General features: G+C 52.6%; 1 protein-coding gene across 1 annotated transcript; it reads right to left on the bottom strand.

Moving 5' to 3' along the window:
* Positions 1-919: 919 nt before the first annotated feature.
* SPATS2 (spermatogenesis associated serine rich 2) lies at positions 920-17,524 on the bottom strand (the record flags this gene model as incomplete). Its single annotated transcript, XM_079547751.1, has 12 exons — positions 920-1,192; positions 1,925-2,133; positions 2,518-2,620; positions 3,472-3,581; positions 4,109-4,167; positions 9,299-9,434; positions 10,264-10,461; positions 10,726-10,984; positions 12,123-12,172; positions 13,082-13,190; positions 13,446-13,525; positions 17,500-17,524. The coding sequence occupies 12 exons, from the start codon at positions 17,522-17,524 to the stop codon at positions 920-922; spliced, it is 1,611 nt and encodes a 536-aa protein (XP_079403877.1).
* Positions 17,525-19,727: the final 2,203 nt, after the last annotated feature.

A 19,727-nucleotide genomic window follows, 5' to 3' on the forward strand; every position in this document is an offset into this window, starting at 1 on the left:
GTCCTTTATTGATAAAGGCAGAGTTGCTGTACTCACATGTCCCATTGAAGCAGCAGCTGATGGTATCCAGGAATGTGTTTTGCAGAGCCAAAAGAACCTCATTTGCTGCATCCCCCCAACCCTCCTCCTGCCACCCCCAAGGATTGACCCTGCCCTCCTGCTGCCTTCCTGGGAGGGCCTGATCCTTTCCCCCACTGCACCCTAAACTGCTGGCTGGTGGAGGCAGCAAGGAACAGAGAGCATTAATTAATGGACAGTACTAACGAACACGAACATCGCCTTTTATTCGGACAATGCTAAGTAGCGGCCATCACCGCTTGGTAGCAGCTAGGATTAGCTCTGCTAATTGATATTGCTCTTTAATTTAGGGTGGGTCTGGACAGAGAGGGAGGTGAATTGAACAAAGAGTTTTCCCCTCTACATAAACCAGAGAAGAACACGCTGTGCAGTGTGCACAGGGTCCTGCTGGCACAACGTTGGGGGCTTAGCCCTCACAAACCCCTCCTGGCTCCTTCAAATTGCCCCCTGCTCCCATTTTGCAGCACTTGTCCTCGTTGCCAGCACGAGGGCTGGGCTGTCCTGGGGTCGTTCCTTCAATGTGAGACCCCAGGGTCAGGGCAGTGGGGACAAAGAGGCTGGGGGCTGCGTTTGGGCCCCCTGTGCCTACAGTGACATCAGAGCCATGGAGATTTTCTAGAGGGGAAAGAAAAAGGCAACAGTGACAGCAGCAAAGGGGCCCCGAGCCCGGGTGGAGGTGCAGTAGGTGAGAGAAGAACACAAAGCAGACGTCAGAGAAAGAGAAGGAAAGAAAAAAAAAAATAATGGCACAAGAACTGAGAAGTGTAAACTTTCCTTTGTTAATATCTCTAGCTAGGAGCTTCCTACAGTCTCATCCCCTTAGGGCAAAAGTGGGGAAACCTCAGGAGCTGGCTCCCTCCTGGCGGCTGGCGCGGGGCTTGCGCTGCGGGAGCCCTTTGCTGTGCGTGGCAGCAGCTCCGGCCGCAGCTCCGGGCTCCGGGGGTTGCACTTGGTGGGGGCTGCCCGGGCTGCTCTGGTGCCGGCCAAGTGCCGGAGCTGCTCCGCCGCGGTGCCGGGGGCCGCCGGACCGCCTGGCCGGGGGAGGAGCGGCGTGGGACTGCGGCCGGGAGCCCGGTGGTGCCGGTGGTCCCGATCGCCTGTTCCCTGGGGCAGCCTGGAAGAGAAAGAGAGGGGAGAGGGGCAGATCCCACGCTGAGAGCTGCGGCCGCCCGCTGATGCAGCGCCGAGGCGACGCGTTTCGTGCAACGCTCCTCCTCCGAGTCGGGGAAGTGAAAAAGCCCAAACGCGGTGCGAATCAGAACCCAGAGGCTGCGCGCCCTCAGACCTCTCCTGCTCCTCGGGGAACTTGGAAACCCAAAAGCTCACGGGAAACAGATGGTAGAGGCACCTCACTGCTCCCCAGAGAGGTGGGAAAACAAAACCACCCAAAGCCGATGTGAAGCAGAGCTTGTGAAGTGTGTGCCCTCCTACCACTCCCCAGAGTTTGGAAATCACAAATGCCAGTATGAGCTGAAGCAGAACCTGCAGACTATGAACCCCATGCCTCTCACTACCCAGAGTTTGGAATACAGAAACCCCAACAGAAAAGTGAGGCAGAGCCTGGAGATGGAGCGTGCTCACACTCACCCCATCCTCAGAGAAAGCAAAACCTCTGAGGTCTCACATGATGTAGAGCCCAGAGTTTACACCAGACCCCGTGCCCCTCCTGCTCGTCAGACAGCTGGGAAAACAAAAACCCCGCGCTGCCAGGTGATACAGAGCTCACAGCCCATGCCCATCACACCTCCCTGAAAGGCGGGAAAACAAAACCCCTCCAAAATCACCCAAGAAGCAAAGGCAGAGAAGCAGGGCTGTGGCAGCCCTCCCAGCCCCAGGGCACACGTACCTCCCGGTGGGGCTGGGGGGGGGGGCTGCCTGCACCCTCCACGGCCGCCTCCATGGAGGACGGGGGCTTCTTGCTCGCTGTGGTAAGGCTGATGGCAGAGGCACAGGCGGGGCTGGAGGGAGCAGAGATGTTGCTGGGACTGCTTGGGGACACGGCTGTGACGGAGCTGCAGCGGGAGCGAGTGGAGTAGCTGTTCTTCGGGTGAGAAACTGGAAAAGAAAGACCCCAAAATGTGCGCTGTGTGTGTGCGGGGGTCCTGACTGCTCACCCTTCAACCTCTGTTGGGATCCTGGGGCAGAACTGTTGGAGCAGCTCACGGCTGGAGCTGAAGGCGTGAAGGGATAGCAGAGCTTTTCCTGGTGAGATTTGGGTTTGGTTTTGCGGACTGTGCGAAAGCTTGGGACCAGAGAAGGAAGGAGAACGGCCCCCATGGCCAAAGAACGGGGAACCCCAAAGACCAATCCTCCCCCACTGCGCGGGAGAAACAGAGCACCCAGCACAGCCCCCTCCCAGGCTGCTGCTCTCCCATCTGGGGAGAACACAGGGAGTTTTCGTGATGGCGAGGCCTCGGCTGCCCGGCCCTCCCTGCTCACCTTGCCCAAAGGCAGCAATGCTCTTCTTCAATGCATCAATGTCACACGTAAACCGTGCCACTCTGCCCAGCTCCTCATCATACTTGCGCTCGCTTACAAAGTGCTGCAAGGAAAAGAGAACACACACATGTTAATTCCAATCCCTGCACCCAACCAGAGCACAGGAATGGAGACAGAAGTCTCCAGTTTGGGGCTAGTAACAGATATCTGAGGCAGGTGCTGCTGGAAAAAAAGCCTTGGCTGAAAAGGCAGACGGCTGCAGGGACTTGAGAAATGAGGAAAAGGTTTCTGCATGACTTCCACCAGCTTCACTCGGGTTGTTTCAGTCCCACGGTGGCTCCAGCACTGCTCAGGATGTAGATAGAAGCAGAACTCCTCAGCAGCACCAACCCTGCTCAGGGATGGGAACTGCCCTGAACTGCAGCACCAGCAGCTGGATTCTCAAGCTGGAGCTTAATTGATCCTTCACACAACTTTGTGCTGACCTCTTGCAGGCAGGAGCCGGCGTGCCAGAGAGCAGAGGTGGTTTCTGGCATATAAAAGTGTTTTATGGAATATAAAAGCAGCTTCTGCACAGCGGGCAGGCTCTGTGAGCTGGGTGGAAAGGCAGAGGTCAGCCTGCACCATGGGAGGCTCTCAGCACTCTGCTGACGACAAAGCTGTGGCGTTGCCACGTTCCCAGCTCAGTGCCAACGCACAGCGGCCAAAGGTTGAAGTGCAGGCACCAAGGGGTTAACGTTTGGATGATCGTTTGTTGGTATTTTGCAAACCACGTATCCAAAGTTAAGATTCAGGATGAATTTGTGCCCTTCTGCACGGCTGCAGAGAGCAGCAGCGGCGAATTTGGAAAAGACGCCGCACCAAAACTTGCTCTTCTGAAACCCGGGTGGTTACAAAAACGTGCAGAGGGTTTGGGTGAGACGAAGCAGGAGCAGAAGCAGGAGAAAAGCTCACCTTGATATCAGCTCGGAGCTCGACCAGCTGCTCCTCTGACATCCTCACTGCCACGTCGGTCAACTTCTTCAGGGCCTCTGCCTTCTTCTGCCGGCTCATCAGGATCTCCACTGCAGAACAAAGCACAGCTCTGAGGCTGGAGCAGCCCCAGCCTGGCCCCTCATTGGTAAGCAGCAGGTTCCCCCTGTCAGTGCTGCGCCAGCTGCACAGCAGCCCCAGCATCACCCTCCTTCAGCTGTGTATGTCTCTAGACTGAACCTGAGCTTGAAGCGGGCACCACGTGCTGTTTTAGCTGCTGAGTGCCTTCCCACGTCCCCTGGGCTGCAGGGTGCAGTGCTGTTGGTGCTGTGAGCACCCTTGCCAGCTCCCCAGGAACGCCAAAACGTTCAGCAGTGCCTTTAGGAGAGCACAGCTCATCCCACCCTCTCATGCAGGCACAGAACAAAGGCCTCAAACTGCAAAATCCAGTCCCAGTATGCATGGCGTACTGTTTTGTCTGTTCCCAAATACACAGTGCTCTACACAGAAAGAAAAGGAAACAAGGGAGAAAAATCTGCTTCCAATGGGGCTGTCTCTAGAGCACAGCACCACCTGCAGATCTACAGGCTGGGTGCTCAGTGGGAGGAGGGAGCCTTACTTGCTTCTGCCTTCACTTTGTCCATCTCAGCCAGCAACGCCACCTCGCGATCCATGAGGCTGGGGAAGAACACAGAGAAAGGATTTAACACCAAAGGGGACCACAGAATCCCACAGCAGAAGCACGGTGGGTTTCTGGGTAGGCCAGCCATGAGCAGGGACCAACAGAGGGCAGCAGGAGCCTTGGTTCTGAGCTCTGCTGGCACCACAGCTTCAGTCAGCACCTCGCTGCATTTCTAAAAACCTGCTGGGTGTGTGGTCACCGTGCTCTGATAAAGTCAGAGGTGAGGGGAGAGAAGCAGCAGCTGCACAGCTCTGGGCTTTATTGCAGAGGAAAGCCATGGTGCAATGCTTGCAGAGTTGCTCAGAATGCTCAAGCCACAAGCAGGACCCACAGCACTGGGGGTGGGCAGCAGCCTCTCAGGAGCGACACGGTGAAGGCACCTGATTGCAGTGCTTCACTCTTAGCTTATTCCAATGCACTAAACTGTCTGCCAGCCCTGGAACCCGAATTCTAGCGTTCTGCAGCACTTCAGGGCAGGGCACATCCAAAAGGGCTGAGGGAGCACGCAGTGGGCACAGCCCCCACCACGCACCCATCTCTTGAAGCCTGAGGATTTTTCAGCCACCTGAGAGCACCCAAGGTGCACCACAGGAAACTCAGCAGGCTCTGAACGTGGCTGTTGCCATGAGACCACAATTCCCCCAGGCATTGTGGCTGCAGCCTCTGTGCAAGCAGAGTTGTACCACTACCCACCGAGACTCAGGTTGCAACGGCAGGAGAGAAAACACTCACAGCACAGAGGCAGGTGCTGGCTTCAGCTTTGTTCCTTGCAGAAACAAACCCAGACCCTCATATTCACCCTTCCTGCAGATGCTTTTGTGCTTCCACACTGCTCCTGCAACGTCCTTGGCCCTGAGTCTGTGCTTCCCCCAGCAGCTCAAGTGCATTCAGCATCCTGCCTATCAACGAGCTTCCCTTCTGTTTTCCTAATACAAAAGCCCAGTCTTCCCTTTGCCTGTTAGCTTTACAAGGTTTTCCATGCAGACACAGCGTAACACCAGCCCTCCAACTCAGGCCACGGGCTTTTCAGTGAGAACAGTCTGCTTGAAAACAGGGAGGAATATTTCTCCTCGTAAACCATAGGGCATCTGAAAGGCAAACTCCAACCACCGCTCCCACTCCTCTGCGTGTCAGAGAGGACTGAAGCAGGATCAATTTGAACAACTCCCTCTGAACAGCAGCTTTGACATTTGGCAGCTTCTGTTGATTTACGGCTCTCTGTCCATCTGCCTTTTCAGGGCAGGGATTGTTTCTGCTCGTAGCACAGCGGGGGCCTGAGCCAGGTCAGGCAGTCGCGGCCCAACTGCACAAATACAACGGCGTGTGTCAGAAGCGACACTAATAAGGCTTCACCTTCCTTCCAGCTGTCTCCCGTGTGGCTCAGCAGCATGGAGCAAGGGGCAGGGGGTGGGGAGATGCCCATCCCACAGAGAGATGCCCATATATTCTGTGAGGAGCTAAGCAGGCAGGATCCCAATGCGGATACAGCACTGCCTTGATGAACTTGAGCTAGCTGTGCTGCACCTACCCCTATCACCTCCTCCCTGAATGCATACACACACACACACACGCACACACACACACACATCCCTGGCTCTGACAGGAGCAACGCCTGCTTTATACGAGCTTTATGCGGGCTGTTTGGGGCTTTCTCCTGCAAGCAAACCAGCAGGAACCTTGACAAAAGATTACAGCCCGCGTCCCTTTGTCATTTAATTTACTCAGCGGAGCTCAGCTGGAGTCCTTTACCCAATTTTACAGTTGGGCTGGCTGAGGAACAGAGGTCATGTTGCTGTGCCTGATGTTGGCGTGAGGAGCAGCTCGATCAGACCCCGGCAGCCTCCCATAGCTGAGCACACCGCCCTCCAGCTGCCAGATCCGCTCAGGAATGCGCTCAGTCCTGGGCTGCTGTGTGCTGGGACAAGACCACATAAATCTGAGAGACTGAGCTTGGACAAAGCACGCTTGGGGAGGAAGAAAAAGGGGAAGGAGGTGAACTGAGACCTGCTGAGGACCGAAGCAGCACTGAGCGCTTGGTTGTGAGCTGCTGTCAGGAGAGATACCTGCAGCCCAGCGGCCCCTGCAAGATGCTGTACGCATGAGCACGATGCCAGCTTTGAGGTCAGGCTCTGCGCAGCAGTCCCGAGGGCTGCCTGCAGGGCAGCTGCCACCTTTAAGCCCCACACTGCAGCAGTGACAAACCTCAATACAGCCCCGTGCCCGTGGAAGCACTGAAGCTGAACGTCCCCTCTGCACCCACGAAGGCTCAGGGTGCTTTCTGCAGCGCAGACAGAAAAACATGCTGGGAATTCAGGGCTGTTGGGACTCCCTCATTCAAGTAACCCGACCACCTCCAAATCCTACAGAGCAGGAATCGACATCCTCTGCTCAGGATGGATTTTGGAGATCATGGTGCAGCATTAGAGCCCCCTCACCCTCACTTCTGCCTGCACCAGCACGCTGCCAGGAGAGAGAAGATGAAGGTCCAAACCTGCGGAAGCCTTGCTGGTTCAAAGGACACCTGAAGCACGTTTGTGACACACAAGCGAAAACAGTCTGCACTTTGCTACTAATGCCCTGTCTCAGATGAACAAACCTGCCTTTAAATCAGGTTTTCCTTTGGTAGAAAGCCAGTTGGAGCTATGATTCAGCAAGAGGATTTAGCTATTGGGTCCTGACTTGTGTCATAGGCTTTAAAAATACACTAATTATTCTCCGGGTCGCAAAGGGAGCTGGGGGAAGAAAATGTGACTGTACAATTTCTGTTTCAGCTCAACTGCGTCATTTTTGGGATAAGGAAAGCAGGCTGCACTCTGCAGAGCCGTGGCCAACGGTGCGTGGCATTTGCCAAGGGAGGCTCTGGTGGCCCCACGCCAGGCGGATCCACACATCCTCCTGTGCCCAGGGCCACATGAGGCTCTTTCACCTTCGGGAACGTGACGTGAGAGGTGCGGAGCCGATAGCGGCGAGGCAAAGGGCAAAGCAGCGCTCACACAGACCCAAAGCAGTGACATTTTCCATCCTGAGGACGGGATTTCACAGATTTTACTGTAAATGCACTGAGAGGTCGACAAAAAACAATCAGCCCTACTGCATGTGGACATGATACTGAAGCAGCACCAGTTGCCATTCAGTAGGACAAAACCACTAACAAAGTACGGTGTAATACTCTAATCAAGTTAGGACTACAGATGTCTCAGCTCCTGAGGGGTAAATCCCCTCCAGAACCCTCAGCTATTGGCAGGGTAAATTCCCACCACTGCAACAACACAAGAGAGGGAAGCTGGGAGCTCTGTGCCGTGGAGGTCACGAGCATAAAAAAGAATAAGAATGCAGCTGAGGGCAAACAGACACCCCCAACCATGGGGGTCCGCTCTTCTTTAAGGTCAAAAGTCAGCCAGAAACACCTCCTGTCACTACTTTCAGCACGCTGAACTTAAATGCAGGGCAGCATTCCACTTCAGGAGAGCACTTCCTGGTGGCAAAGTTCAACCCCAGCAGGCACACAAAGAGAAAGCGTCACACGGATCAACAAGGTTTGCTAAAAGGCTTCGGAGCACAGCCAGCTCCGTATCACCGCCACTATGCACTCCTGCCTTGGAGGCCACGCAGTTTGCAGATGCAGATCACTTCTGACACGGATCTGCAAGACTGCCAAATATCTGCTTTAATCCTGCGGTGCGATATCAGCGTTTTAGTTACCTGTCAAATATTACTCACTTCTGGCAAAAGGAACTGAGGGAGGTGGCTGACGCAGCCACCAAGGCACCCTTGGTAAGGTGAAGTCCCTGGTGACTGGAAGAAAAGCAATGTCAGACCCATTGCTAGGAAGGGTGGAAAGGATGAGGCAGGGAACCACTGAATTGTCAGCCTCACCTCTGAGCTGGGGGAGATCATGGGGCAGATGCTCCTGGCAGCAATGCTGAGGCACGCGGAAGAGAGGGAGGTGATAGGGGATGAGCAGCATAGCTTTACCAAGGGCAGGTCCTGCCTGACCGTAAAAATGACAGCGCAACTGAGTCAGCAGACAAGGGAAGAGCCACTGATGTCATCTATCTGGACTTTGACGCAGCCTGCCATAAAATCCTTCTCTCCAAACTGGAAAGATGGGCAGACTGCTCAGCTGGATACGATTTTGTACCCAGAGAGCGGTGGCCGAGGGCTCAGTGTCCAGATGGAGACCAGTGATGTGTGGTGCCCCCTCGAGGGTCAGTGCTGGGACCAGAGCTCCTGAACATCATCAGAGAGCTGGGCAGGGGGAGTGAGCGCACCCTCAGCGAGTTTGGAGACGATGAGATCAGCAGGGAACTCTCTGTGCAGTTTCTTACACTTCTTTATCAAATGCAGTCGTGTTTGTATAACCAAGAACAATTTCTCACTAACAGATCCAATCAGCCAAGGCATCGAGTGCATCTGGTGTCAGGACTTTGGGAATGTCACTGTGAAGTGCTTACCCAAAGCAATGAAAATGGTAATTAAAAAGACCTGAGTGCACCTGGAGGGAACACTGTGCACTGTATTCAAAGCTTGGTTTAAAAACGGAGAAGCAGCGCTCTGCAGTATGATCATTACTGTGTGCGTGTGTACCTTCAGAAGGAGCCTGCTCTTCCACGCTGTCTGCAACCCAAATTTGCAGATTTCAAATACAAATGTTTGTTTTGAAGAGACACAGACTGCTGCACTCTCTGCTCCCAGCACAGCCAACGCCAGCACCCACCTAGCAGCACGTTACCCAGTGAGTTCCTCCCACCCTCTGTGCTTAACAGGACTTCAGGAAGGCCACGTTAACTGCCTCACGCAGACACAGAATCAAAGTTTGCCAAGGAGCCGGATGGACAACAAAGCCCTGAATGGGGCACGGAGCTCCTGCTGCATGTGGGCAGTGAGCTCCAACGCAGGCTTTGCACAGCTGCCTGCAAAAAGCCTCTACAAATTGCACAGCACAGGCCTTCAGACATGGGCTTAATTCCTGACGACACGCTGAGCTCTCAAGCGCTGACAAACGGTGCTCGGCCAGCAGGGCAAACACAAGCTTGTCATTAGCCTGACTGGAGAACTGAAGTTTTATTCTGAATTCATTGATCTTAATCCTCAACACATCTGGATCCGTTCCTACATTTCACTTACCTACTCTGCAGCTCAGCAAATACCTGCTTCATCTTCTTAATGGAAGCGTCCATTTCCTCTTTCACCACCACCCGGTACCGAGCCAGTGAGACGGTGCAGCGCTGGAGATCCTTCACTGATTTTTCAATATTAGAACCTACCAAGAGACAGAGAGAACTTAAACAGCCATGTCAATCACACTGCTAAATCCTCCCAGCAGGGGAAATCAGGAGAACGCTTTCCCTCTTACTTTTAAACTATGTCCTGCTTGGTTTTAATACCTCCTTTCCCTCCCCCATTACAGAGGCACTCGGTTCAGCAGAAGTTCTGCAGGCTTTCCACCGAGGAAAGCTCTCCCAGAGCTTGAAGGACTTCATTCTGCGAGCAGGGACATCTCTCTACAGTTTCAAATTCACAACAGTAACCAAATGCATCCGAGTTGCTTTGGGTTAGGGGCACAGCCACCGCCTCACCTCATGAGCTAAGCACAACAACCACAATTCACCACCTGTCTCAGGTCCTCCTGTCCCCTCTTGTTATTGTAAGAGAAAGCACACGAAAGAGAAAAAAACCACGGGTAACAGGAGGCTGTCACTTCTTGTAACAGGGCTGGTCCCAACTACTGTCCTCTTGACACGTTCGCACAACAGATGAGAAAGAACCCAAAGGCTCTGCGAGGGAGCAGAGAAGAATGGGCTAAGCGTATGCAGCGAGGCTGCCTCCCGCCCTGCCTTCTCACACATACGGGTTTGCTGCTCCAGGCACTACATCTAAACTGCTGTCAAGATTCCTGCTGTGCACGGGGAAGAGGAGGAGCAGAGTGCAAGTTAGAGGCCAGATAATAAGAAGTGTGTTAGCTTGTATTAAAATCAACGTCCAGCCTGCCTCAGCGCTGTCCGTCAGCAACGCAGCGGATGAGGTGGTGAGAATTTGGCTGCTGGCAACCCGCCGTGACACAAGGGAGGGTGCAGACCCGGGGGCCTTACCCAGCTTCTTGTTTGCAGGTGAGAAGGCGACGTTGTCCAGGCGCACAGCAGGCAGGGAGGTGGGGGCCGTGGGTCTGGAGCCGGACCTGCTGGCGCTGTGCTGATCAGGACGCTGTCTGAGAGACGAAGGGCTCTGGGCAGGGTGCATGGTGAGAGATTTGGTGTCGAGGTCTGCTATTCCATTCTCTAGTCGAGGCACTGCCAGAGCAAAGCACACTGGTGTGAAGGGGGGGGGGGGATGATGATGACACACACAGAGGACAGCAGAACGCTCACCAGCCCTTTAGGACCACAAGCAGAAATCAAAGCTCGGGGTGAGCTGCCCTTTCCTGGAGGACCATACAAACAAATCAGCTCTCAAAGCTGACCCCGGTCAAAGGGGGGACACAAAAGGCGAGAGGCAGCTCCTCTGCTTTTTAAACACCCAGCGGGAGCCTCCTGCCGCTTCTTCTGGGGACTAACCTGTTCTCTCAGGCATGTCTGGCACTGAGGCCTCGCAATCCTCCAGCTCTCTGGCATCAATTGAAAGCGCATCCAGCCCTTCGCTGAGCGAGTCCACCGACTCCGTGTCATGGGCACAGCCGTTGACATGGAAACCGTTAATTCCCCCCTTCTCCGAGTTTGCTGACTGCTCCTCTTCAGTGGACACCAATTTCCTGGGGTCTGCGGGGCCAGGGTTCGCCTCGGCTTGCGGTTTTGGTTTGGTTTTCTTCTTCTTGTTCTGAGGATTAGGCATCCACACCACAGAGAGAGAGAGAAAGAAAGAAAAATAAAAACGTTAAGCTTTAATTCCTGAAGGGAAAATTAAGCTTGTGCTTACCGCCTGAAAGTAGCTGAATTAAATGCCTTTTCAGCCAGCCCTGTTGTTGATCCTGTTAACAGCAGGAGGGATTCATTCAACAATGAGGACAGATATAGAGGCATTAACGACGAGCAAACTCATTATCCCCTCCAACGGTGTGCCAGCGAGCACAGCCAGGGCTGTGGGAACAGTGGGGCTGTGGGGGGCTGCCCCACTCCCCTCGGGGTGCTGCCCTAGCCCTCGCTCTGACAGCAATTCCCTCGATCCCCAGCACACGGCTCTTCGGTCACATTCCTCCCCTCTCTATTTTATCCTGGTGCTTTTTAAGTATTCAAAGGAGTCCTTTTGAATAATTATGATTTTCTTCCTGTCCTGGTGGATTTGGACATTATAATATCAAGTTCTGAAAAACTTTGCAAATCTTCCTTTAACCGTTTCGCAGAGGTCTGAGCACAGAGCTGGGCAGGGAAGCCTACATGACACAGAAATATTTCCACAGAGCTCAGCATTAAATGCAACTGTTCAGCTCCAAAGGTTACCGATGAAAAATGGAACGGCACAACCATCTGAGCAGTGAATTACGGAGCTCTGCTGCAGCAAACGGACCTGAGAAAGATTTACTTCAGCGTGGGGCTGGGTGTGTGGATTAGGAGTCCTGCAGAGGGTCAGCAAAACAAAAGCTATTGCAAGGGCTGTAAGTCTAGAAGCTTTTTTCAGCCCAACACAATGTCTCTGACAACGAAACCGAGTGCAGACATGATGTTAGGGGTTAGCTTGCAACGAAGGCCCCATGCAAAATCCCTGCTCTTAGCAGCGAGGTGCCTGGTAACACAGCAATCATCTCTGGCAGTCTGCTCTGCTGCCAGCAGTGTGCATGCATGCACAGAACGGTGCAGAACACGTTTGCTCTCTGGCTTCTCATCTCATCAAAATTACCAGGAAGGCAGAGAACGGCAGGCAGTCTCGATTTATGCTCTCCCTCATCCTCAAAGAAATAATAATAATAATATTAAAAAAACAGACAACTGCATTTGCAAGGTGTATTTAGAAGTGTTACCTTTTTTTTGCCTGTCACAGTCCATTCCTTCAATACTTCACTGGCGTTACCTGAAAGAAAAAGCAGTGATGAGCAGTGAGGATGGCACACATGCAGTGCCAACAGCAAGAGCCACCTTCTCTGAGGTCACAAAATCCAGTTAGCACTCCAAAGTATTTCAAAACCCATCTGGGTTTCAAAGTACAAACAGCAGAAAAAATGAAGCTGAAGACGTTCCCTGCTTTGTACACATGAGTGAGAGTTTCTGTAATTGAGTATCTAACCCCCATTACCTAAAGAGTTATCAAGTCCTCATCTCTGCCTTAACCTCGAGTTGGACAAACATCAACAAAGAGTTGGAAGAGAACCGTCTGTGAGCCGTGGAGGGCATGTGTGGGTGAGCTGAGAAGCTCCACAAGCTGCTCGCCATGTGGGGTATGTGCTGCACTCTGACCCTGCTGCAGGAGCTCCTGAAGGCCCACAAACACAGCAGGTATGAGTGAGGGCCACTGAGATGACCAGAGGGCTGGAGCACCTCTCCTGTGAAGAACGGTTGAGGGAACTGGGTTTGTTTAGCCTGGAGAAGGCACCAGGGAGACCTCACTGTGGCCTTCCAGTTCTTGAAGGGAGCTCGTATATATAAACAGGAGGGGGAATGGGTGTTTACTGGGTGGATAGCCACAGGACAAGAGGAAATGGTTTTCAACTGAGACAGGGGTTAGATATTAGGAGAAAGCTTTTTACTCAGAGGCTGGTGATGCACCCAGGTTGCCCAGGGAGGCTGTGGATGCCCCATCCCTGCAGGCATTCAAGGCCAGGCTGGATGTGGCTCTGGGCAGCCTGGTCTGCTGGTTGGAGACCCTGCACGCAGCAGGGGGGGTTGAAACTACGTGATACGTGATCATTGTGGTCCTTTTCAACCCAGGCCATTCTATGATCCTACGACTCTATGACAGAGTCCAGCAGCCCACTGCAGTTACCTTCCATAAATGCTTGCACTGTTTTGTCCACGCAGTTGTCAAAATGCTGGAGCACGAGGACAATCTCATTGTTGCTCCTGTTTGGGACTATGGCACGCACTGCGTTGATCTGGAGGGAAGAGAAGAGGTCGACAGGTGAAGCATTTGCTCTACCTCACATTGCAGCCCTGCGCAAGCAGTTTGAACACCTTAACCGATGCCCTTCCTTATCAAACTTTCATATGCCAGAATGATTTAGCCTGAATAAAATTCTTCTTCTGAAAGAAGCACAGTTAGCTCTCAGACAGAAGCATATTTAACCTCTGACAGCAGATAAAGACACAGTACTAAAATGGCAAGCTGAATTCCCCCGAGATGCACTTACCTTCTCCTTCATGTTTTCAAAGGTTCCTCCTTGGGCCATCACAGTGTTGGACTGCACATCGAAAATGAACCCGGATGGATCTGTGAAGACAAAGGAGATGGGAAACTCACGTCGGAACGTTCAGGTGCTGGGAGACATCTGGAGAGTATGGTCAGCTCCAGTGGTTACAGCGCTTGCTGGGCAGTTCTACCAAACAGAGGGCAATTAGCTGCTGAGAGCAAAGCACACAGTGCCCCAACCTTAATTAAAGGACAGATTCTGTTCCTCCCGCCACGTTACAGGGAGCCAATGAAACTGCTTCAGCTGCCGCTCTGCTTCAAGCCAGTTGCAGACCAAGCCACAAAGAAGCAAACACAGCCCTAGCAGGGCTGATGTGACATAAACCATTACCAAAGCAGGCCGGTTGCACCCTCACATTTCTGTATCAATCCCTCTGTGAGCCCAGCAACAAAGAACTAATGATCCCCTCAGCAGCACATTACCAACCTCCCCCACCTGGAGATACAAGAAGGCAACCAGACTGATGAATGGCTCTGGAGACTGAGCAGCTCACGCTCCCCACCAGCTCCCATCCTCGGGGCAATGCTAATCTTCCAGATAGACACCAGAGCAGAGCCAGCCTCCAGCAACAGATTCACTCCCTGCCATCCCTGCCCCGGGATCACCTCACGTGCCAAAGGCCCAAGCATCTAAATTTGGGATTTTGGGGAAGGAAATGCATCCAGCAGCCCGCTCTGGTGGGCCACCACCCCGAGCTGCTGATTCACGTCCCTTCCCTCACCTCCTCCAAATTACTCACACGCAGTTTTGAGACACACCATTGACTTCAGCGGTTCCCAGACATTGATGTAGCATTTAAACCGAGATGCCTCCAAACGCAGTGACAGAATTGTGAACATGATGGAAAGGTCAGGCTCTTATTTAGGCTACAGATGAACGCTTAAATTCTTCCCTCGCTCCGTCCTTCCCCATTTCAGCCCCATGAGTGAGATTGTCTCCTGTTTTTGAAGCTCACGCAAGTTTGAGCTCCCAACTTTCTGGCCCTTCATCTTGTAAATGGCTCTCAGATTCCCATCACCGAGTGAGAATTAGAGATCTTTTCTCAAAACCCTCACTGCAGAACAACCACTGAGGACCCAGGTGCCAAGGAAGATGAAGCTCAGCTCCCCGCTGCAGCGCTCAATCCTACCCCTTCCTACAGCTGTGTCTGTGCTGGAGCTCTCGCAGACGGAGCTGTCAGCACCTCACTCCCACCACAGCTCCAGCTTCCAGCCACGGTCCTCCCAGCAGCTAAAACGTTGATCATGCAAAAATTATGCAACGGAGACTTCACTGTGTTCATGTGATGCTGCCCAGGAGTGCTCCCGAGCATCATTAGAAGGGCTGCTGGCACTCAGGTCTCTGGCGGTGGCGGAGATCTGCAGGAATGGATGGAATTTAAAATGCTCCATCCTCATGGGCAGACGTCTGGCTGCTGCCACTGCCTTCAGGATTTGGGGAATGAACACCTTTGTGGGGCTGTGGCTGTGCATGGCAGCACGGAACGCCGTGTCATTTGGATGCTGTTGCATGAAAACACACAGCGCTGCCCTGCGGATGCGATGCAGTAACTCCAGAACCGTGGTCCTAATTGCTTCTGTGCTCATAACTGCAGCTCCCAGAAAAAGGAGGGGGCAAGAAATCACTCATCCCACATCATTTACTTCTGTGCTTTGGCACTGTTTCATAAATTGCTTCTCCTCAACAGAAGCACCAAAGCTGCCAAGAAGAATCTGCCCTGCCCAGCACCACACTGCCTGCTCACTTCAGTTTCCTTCTCCTGTAACTCCACTAATCAGTCACTCCTACGTGAAAGGTGTGCAAAAACAGCCCAAGAAATACCCGTTCTGTTTCCTGGGACATCAGGAACCCAGCAGCCTAGGACAGCCCTGCCCATTCTGGGTCGTCCTGACTCCTGTTTGCCACTGCAGGACTGAACATAGAAACAAATCATTTAGCTTACAAAACCAGGAGTGTATCGCTACCCGCTGAGCAGAAATTAACACTGAGATACAAACCAGCACAGATCAAGGCCCCTGCAGGACTTTCCAGCATCCTCCCTCTTTCCCTATGATCCAGGAGCACAGACACCACCACCACACATGCCTCTAAGCCCCTCCTTCCCCACAGAGCACATTAAGATGCACGAGGGGGTCCATCTGGCTCACAAACTGCACTCACCCCATCACTGCGTCCAATTCAGAGCTGGGGCTCAGTGCCTCCATCAGCTGCTGCAGGAACTATTTTAACACCCTGTGGTGTGGTCACTGTGCTTCAGAGGGAGCCCAAGGAGGTGGCAGCTGCACCTCGGGGCTTTGTCTAGACAAGAAATGCCACGTTACTGCTGTTGTTGTAAATAGATCCGAATGGCCCAAGCATTCATTGCGGCTCTAAGTCCAAACCTGACCCCCAGAGACGTGGGGGTCTCCTTCCCCGAGAGATCCAAGCCCTCCCGATGCTTTTTTGTGCATCCTGCTTTAGCACAGGGTCGGACTGAGGGTCTGCACATGTCCTTTCCAACTCTGACAGTTCTCGGATTCCCTCTCCCAGCCAAAGGCTGAGGAAGCAGCATTACACAGAGCTGGGATTCTGCAGAGCTTCCACTTGAATGGCACACTGTCAGATGAAGGATGAGGTTAAAACAGAACTTCCCCCACACCACACCTGTGCAGGCTCCCTGTGACATTTTCCCCTCCCCAAGTTCACGCAGGGCAATTTTTCACCAACAGCGATGCCCCCTTGATGTATACGGAGAAGGAAGAGCCCAAGGGCTGCACTGCATCCATGCCCAAATTCCACACCCACCTCCCAAACCTCACCGACACCCTCCTGAGCAGCTCAGATGCTCACCTTGTTCCGCAGCGCTCTCATGCAACAGCAGCAGGTGGGCTCCTGATTTGCTTTCACAACTGCTGCATTATTGAAAGCAACCCTCTCACCTCTCAGCACTCCTCACTGCTCCTTTGTTACACAGCAAAGGGGTTTTGTTTGGCTTCCAGAGAAACTGAGAAGACACTCCTTACCTGCACAGGGCCTGCATGACATCTGCTGAGCACACCAGGGCTTCAGCCTGCAGCATCAAATGCTGACAGCCCCGGTGCCCTCCTGGCCTCAGAAACCCAGCAATGCCAGCCCCGCAGGGTTCCCTGCTGCCTCCTGCAGACTTCCCTCTATTCCCCACCACCCTGTTGCTTTTCTCCCCATGCATTCGCTGACAACAATTGCTGGGCTCCATTTCCAGCAGCAGAGAGAAGACAATTTCCTAACGGCTTGCGTTGAGGCTTCCAAAAGCACGGATGCAGCATTTTAAAAATAACTGCAAAATTATCCTATACAGTAATTTCCATAAGTGCTGCTAATTGCTTCGAACCACGCATGGAGCTGGATGTCAAAGGACAGCAGTGCTGCTCAGGTAGGCACCATTTCTGTGCCAGAGCTGCGAGAGGCAAAAATCTACCGAGAACAAAAGCGCTTCTCTCGAGGCAGAGGACACGGATTGTCAAAGCACTCGCCTTAAATTATTAATTAGTAGTCAGTGCAAATAAAAAGACAACCATAACCTTCATAACCCCTACCTCTCCCCCTCCCCACACTTTAGAATTAATGTCTCACGTGCAGCAAACAAGGGCTCTCTGCACTGAGCTGCTTGCTGCAAGAACAGCTTTGTCTTCAATGTGAAACAGCAGAAAAGGGAGAACCTGCACGGGTGCTGCTGAACTACTGAAAATATTTCTTTTCTGCCGCTTTCTGACAGTGAAAATGGGGCAGTATTAATATATGCAGCAAGTCCAGAATCAGAGCTGTCCAGCTGGACAACTGAAACGCTGCTACAAATGTCACAAAACCCAACAGGTTATACGATGTCACCAAGATGGTGACAAGAAGCTGTCAAGCGTCGCCAGCAGCCTGGAGAGGAGTACAGCAGAAGCAATTAACCCCTCTCCTAATTGATAACTTTGGAATCAATCGTGCTGTTTATTGACATTTGATTATAGCATATCCACATGCATCTTACCTTTCGGGTTTTGCTTTTTAGACATCTTGGTGCGTTTGCTCTGATGAGCAGCTGTACGAGAAGGGGGAGGAGGGGAGGGAGAAAAAGAAGTCGTAGCCCTTGAGCAGTGCAGCTGTGATTCACACACGGCCTCCAGTCGAGGAGGGGAGTGGATGGCGTTTGGTCTGGGATGGCAAAATCACAGCAGAGAGGGCAAGCAGGGTCTGGAGCTGTCAGAATTCAGCTGACAGCCCCACAGAGCAGCACGGCTTCTTCCTGGGGAAAGCTGCTCCTTGTCACGCGGCTGCCAGTGTCAGTTGTCTCAGGTTCTAAATAACAATGGGGAAAAAGAAAGAAAGGAAGTCAGGAATTGCTGCCCAGCAAGCCCAAGGGGTACCCCACATCCCTCAGCTTGTCAGCGCATCTTACTGCTGGTTTTTAAGGAGTGAAATCTGCATTTTCCTAAAGGTGCTTTGGAACAGCTAGCAGAAAGCAATGTACAACGTAAGGCAACGAGAGCCCCATGGCCTCACTGTGGATCCCAAAGGCTCAAGGCACTCTGTGATTTAAGCCCCACACCAGGTGGGTTTACAGCCACCATAAAACGTTTGCTAACGAAGGATGCGGATGGGGAGCAACGAGGATCCCTGGTGTTTCAGCAGCCAGCATCCCAGCAGCACACAGCAGGGACACTCAGTAAGGATTTTCCTTACGCTTCTGGCTCTCGAGGGAGGGACGGTGCCAGGTTAAACAAAGAGCAACTGGACACGGCATGCAGAACAATGGGGATCCGGCCCGAGCAGCCAGGAAGAAAAGGCACGACCTGCCAATGCCATCTATCAAATGCAGGCTGAAGGCAAAGCATTACGGAACCGGGAGGTTCTGTGCGTTCCTTGTGAAACCACAGGCTTGAAAACGCACAGAGGAACACACAGCTTGCTTGCTTGAGGAATACTCAGCTCAGCTCCCACCCATCCCAACAAAGATCATCCATAGGGGCATTCCCAGGATATGGTTTAGAAGCCCAAAGAATGCAGCAGCACTGCTGCAGTATGAGGAGCTGAAATCCCAAAACGAGAGCAGGGAAGGATGGGGATAATGATTTGAAATGCATCCCAGGTTCCATTTCCCAGTGCACGGGGAGCTGGGCACCTTCAGGTCGGCACCCAAACCTTCTTGATAATTCCACGCCTTTAAATAAATGCACTTTTGGATAAGAAGGAAGAACAGAAAGGCACCAAACCCGGAGCAGCACACAGAGCACTTCAGGTGAACTCCCTCCAGCCGTCTCTCCAAGTCAGCTCGGTAAAAGAATGGATATTTACATACAAAGAGTGACTGCTTACAAACAAATTCAGCAAGGAACGTTTATAAGCTGTCTCTGCAGCCTCAGAAGCGAGCACCTGAGGGGACACCACTGTAAAAAAAAGCTGCCTGAAAAGTTGCTGGGAGATCTCCAAGTATCTGAAGCAAGTGCACGTTATCACCCAGCAAATAGCTTCTCCCCACTTCAGAGGTAGAAAATGAACAGTAATTAAAACACGTGAAGAGAAACAAGCAGCGCACCACAGCTTCCCAGCCACCCTTTGGCAAGCCCAGCTCTGAGCTGCCTGTGCACAAAGTGAAAAAAGCAACGGAGCGGGGAATAAAATAACCACTAATGGCAAACATTCCTCCAAAATTAGCACCAGCAACCCCCAAGGTGGGATCAAGCAGCTCAAATCCACGTATCTACAGAAACAGCAGAGTCAACACAAAACAAGACAGAAAGCGACCTGCAGCATTAAAATGAAATACTGAATGGGATGGAGGGGGCATAAAAAAAACCCACAGAAACCCAGTGCTGCAGACAGAGCGATGGAACCCTCCTTGATCCCAGCTGGCACGTGGCTTTCCCGAGCCACAACGGGAATGCACATTTTTGCTAAGCACAGACCGGCTCACTTTCAAATAAGGAAAAGTCATTCGCAGCTTTACAGACAGCACAGCAAGAAAGAAATGACTTCAGATCACCCCACCCGTGGTGTTCTCTTTCCAGGCCATTCCTGCCCTGTCTAGACAGAGCATTTCAGTGAACTTTCCAAACTTGAGAGCTCCCTGTTTAAAGGGAAAGACGGACGGAGAGAAATGCGCCCTGGGGATTTTTATTATCCTACCAAAGGTGCTTTTGCTGAGAAACGTGGGGTTCTGAGGGTGAAACCAGCCAATGCCTGCTACGTTACAGCAGCCCACGTCAAGCTCAGAGCTCT

This window comes from Tetrao urogallus (assembly GCF_951394365.1).
Source record: "Tetrao urogallus genome assembly, chromosome: 31".
In the NCBI taxonomy this organism is placed as follows: Eukaryota; Metazoa; Chordata; class Aves; order Galliformes; family Phasianidae; genus Tetrao; species Tetrao urogallus.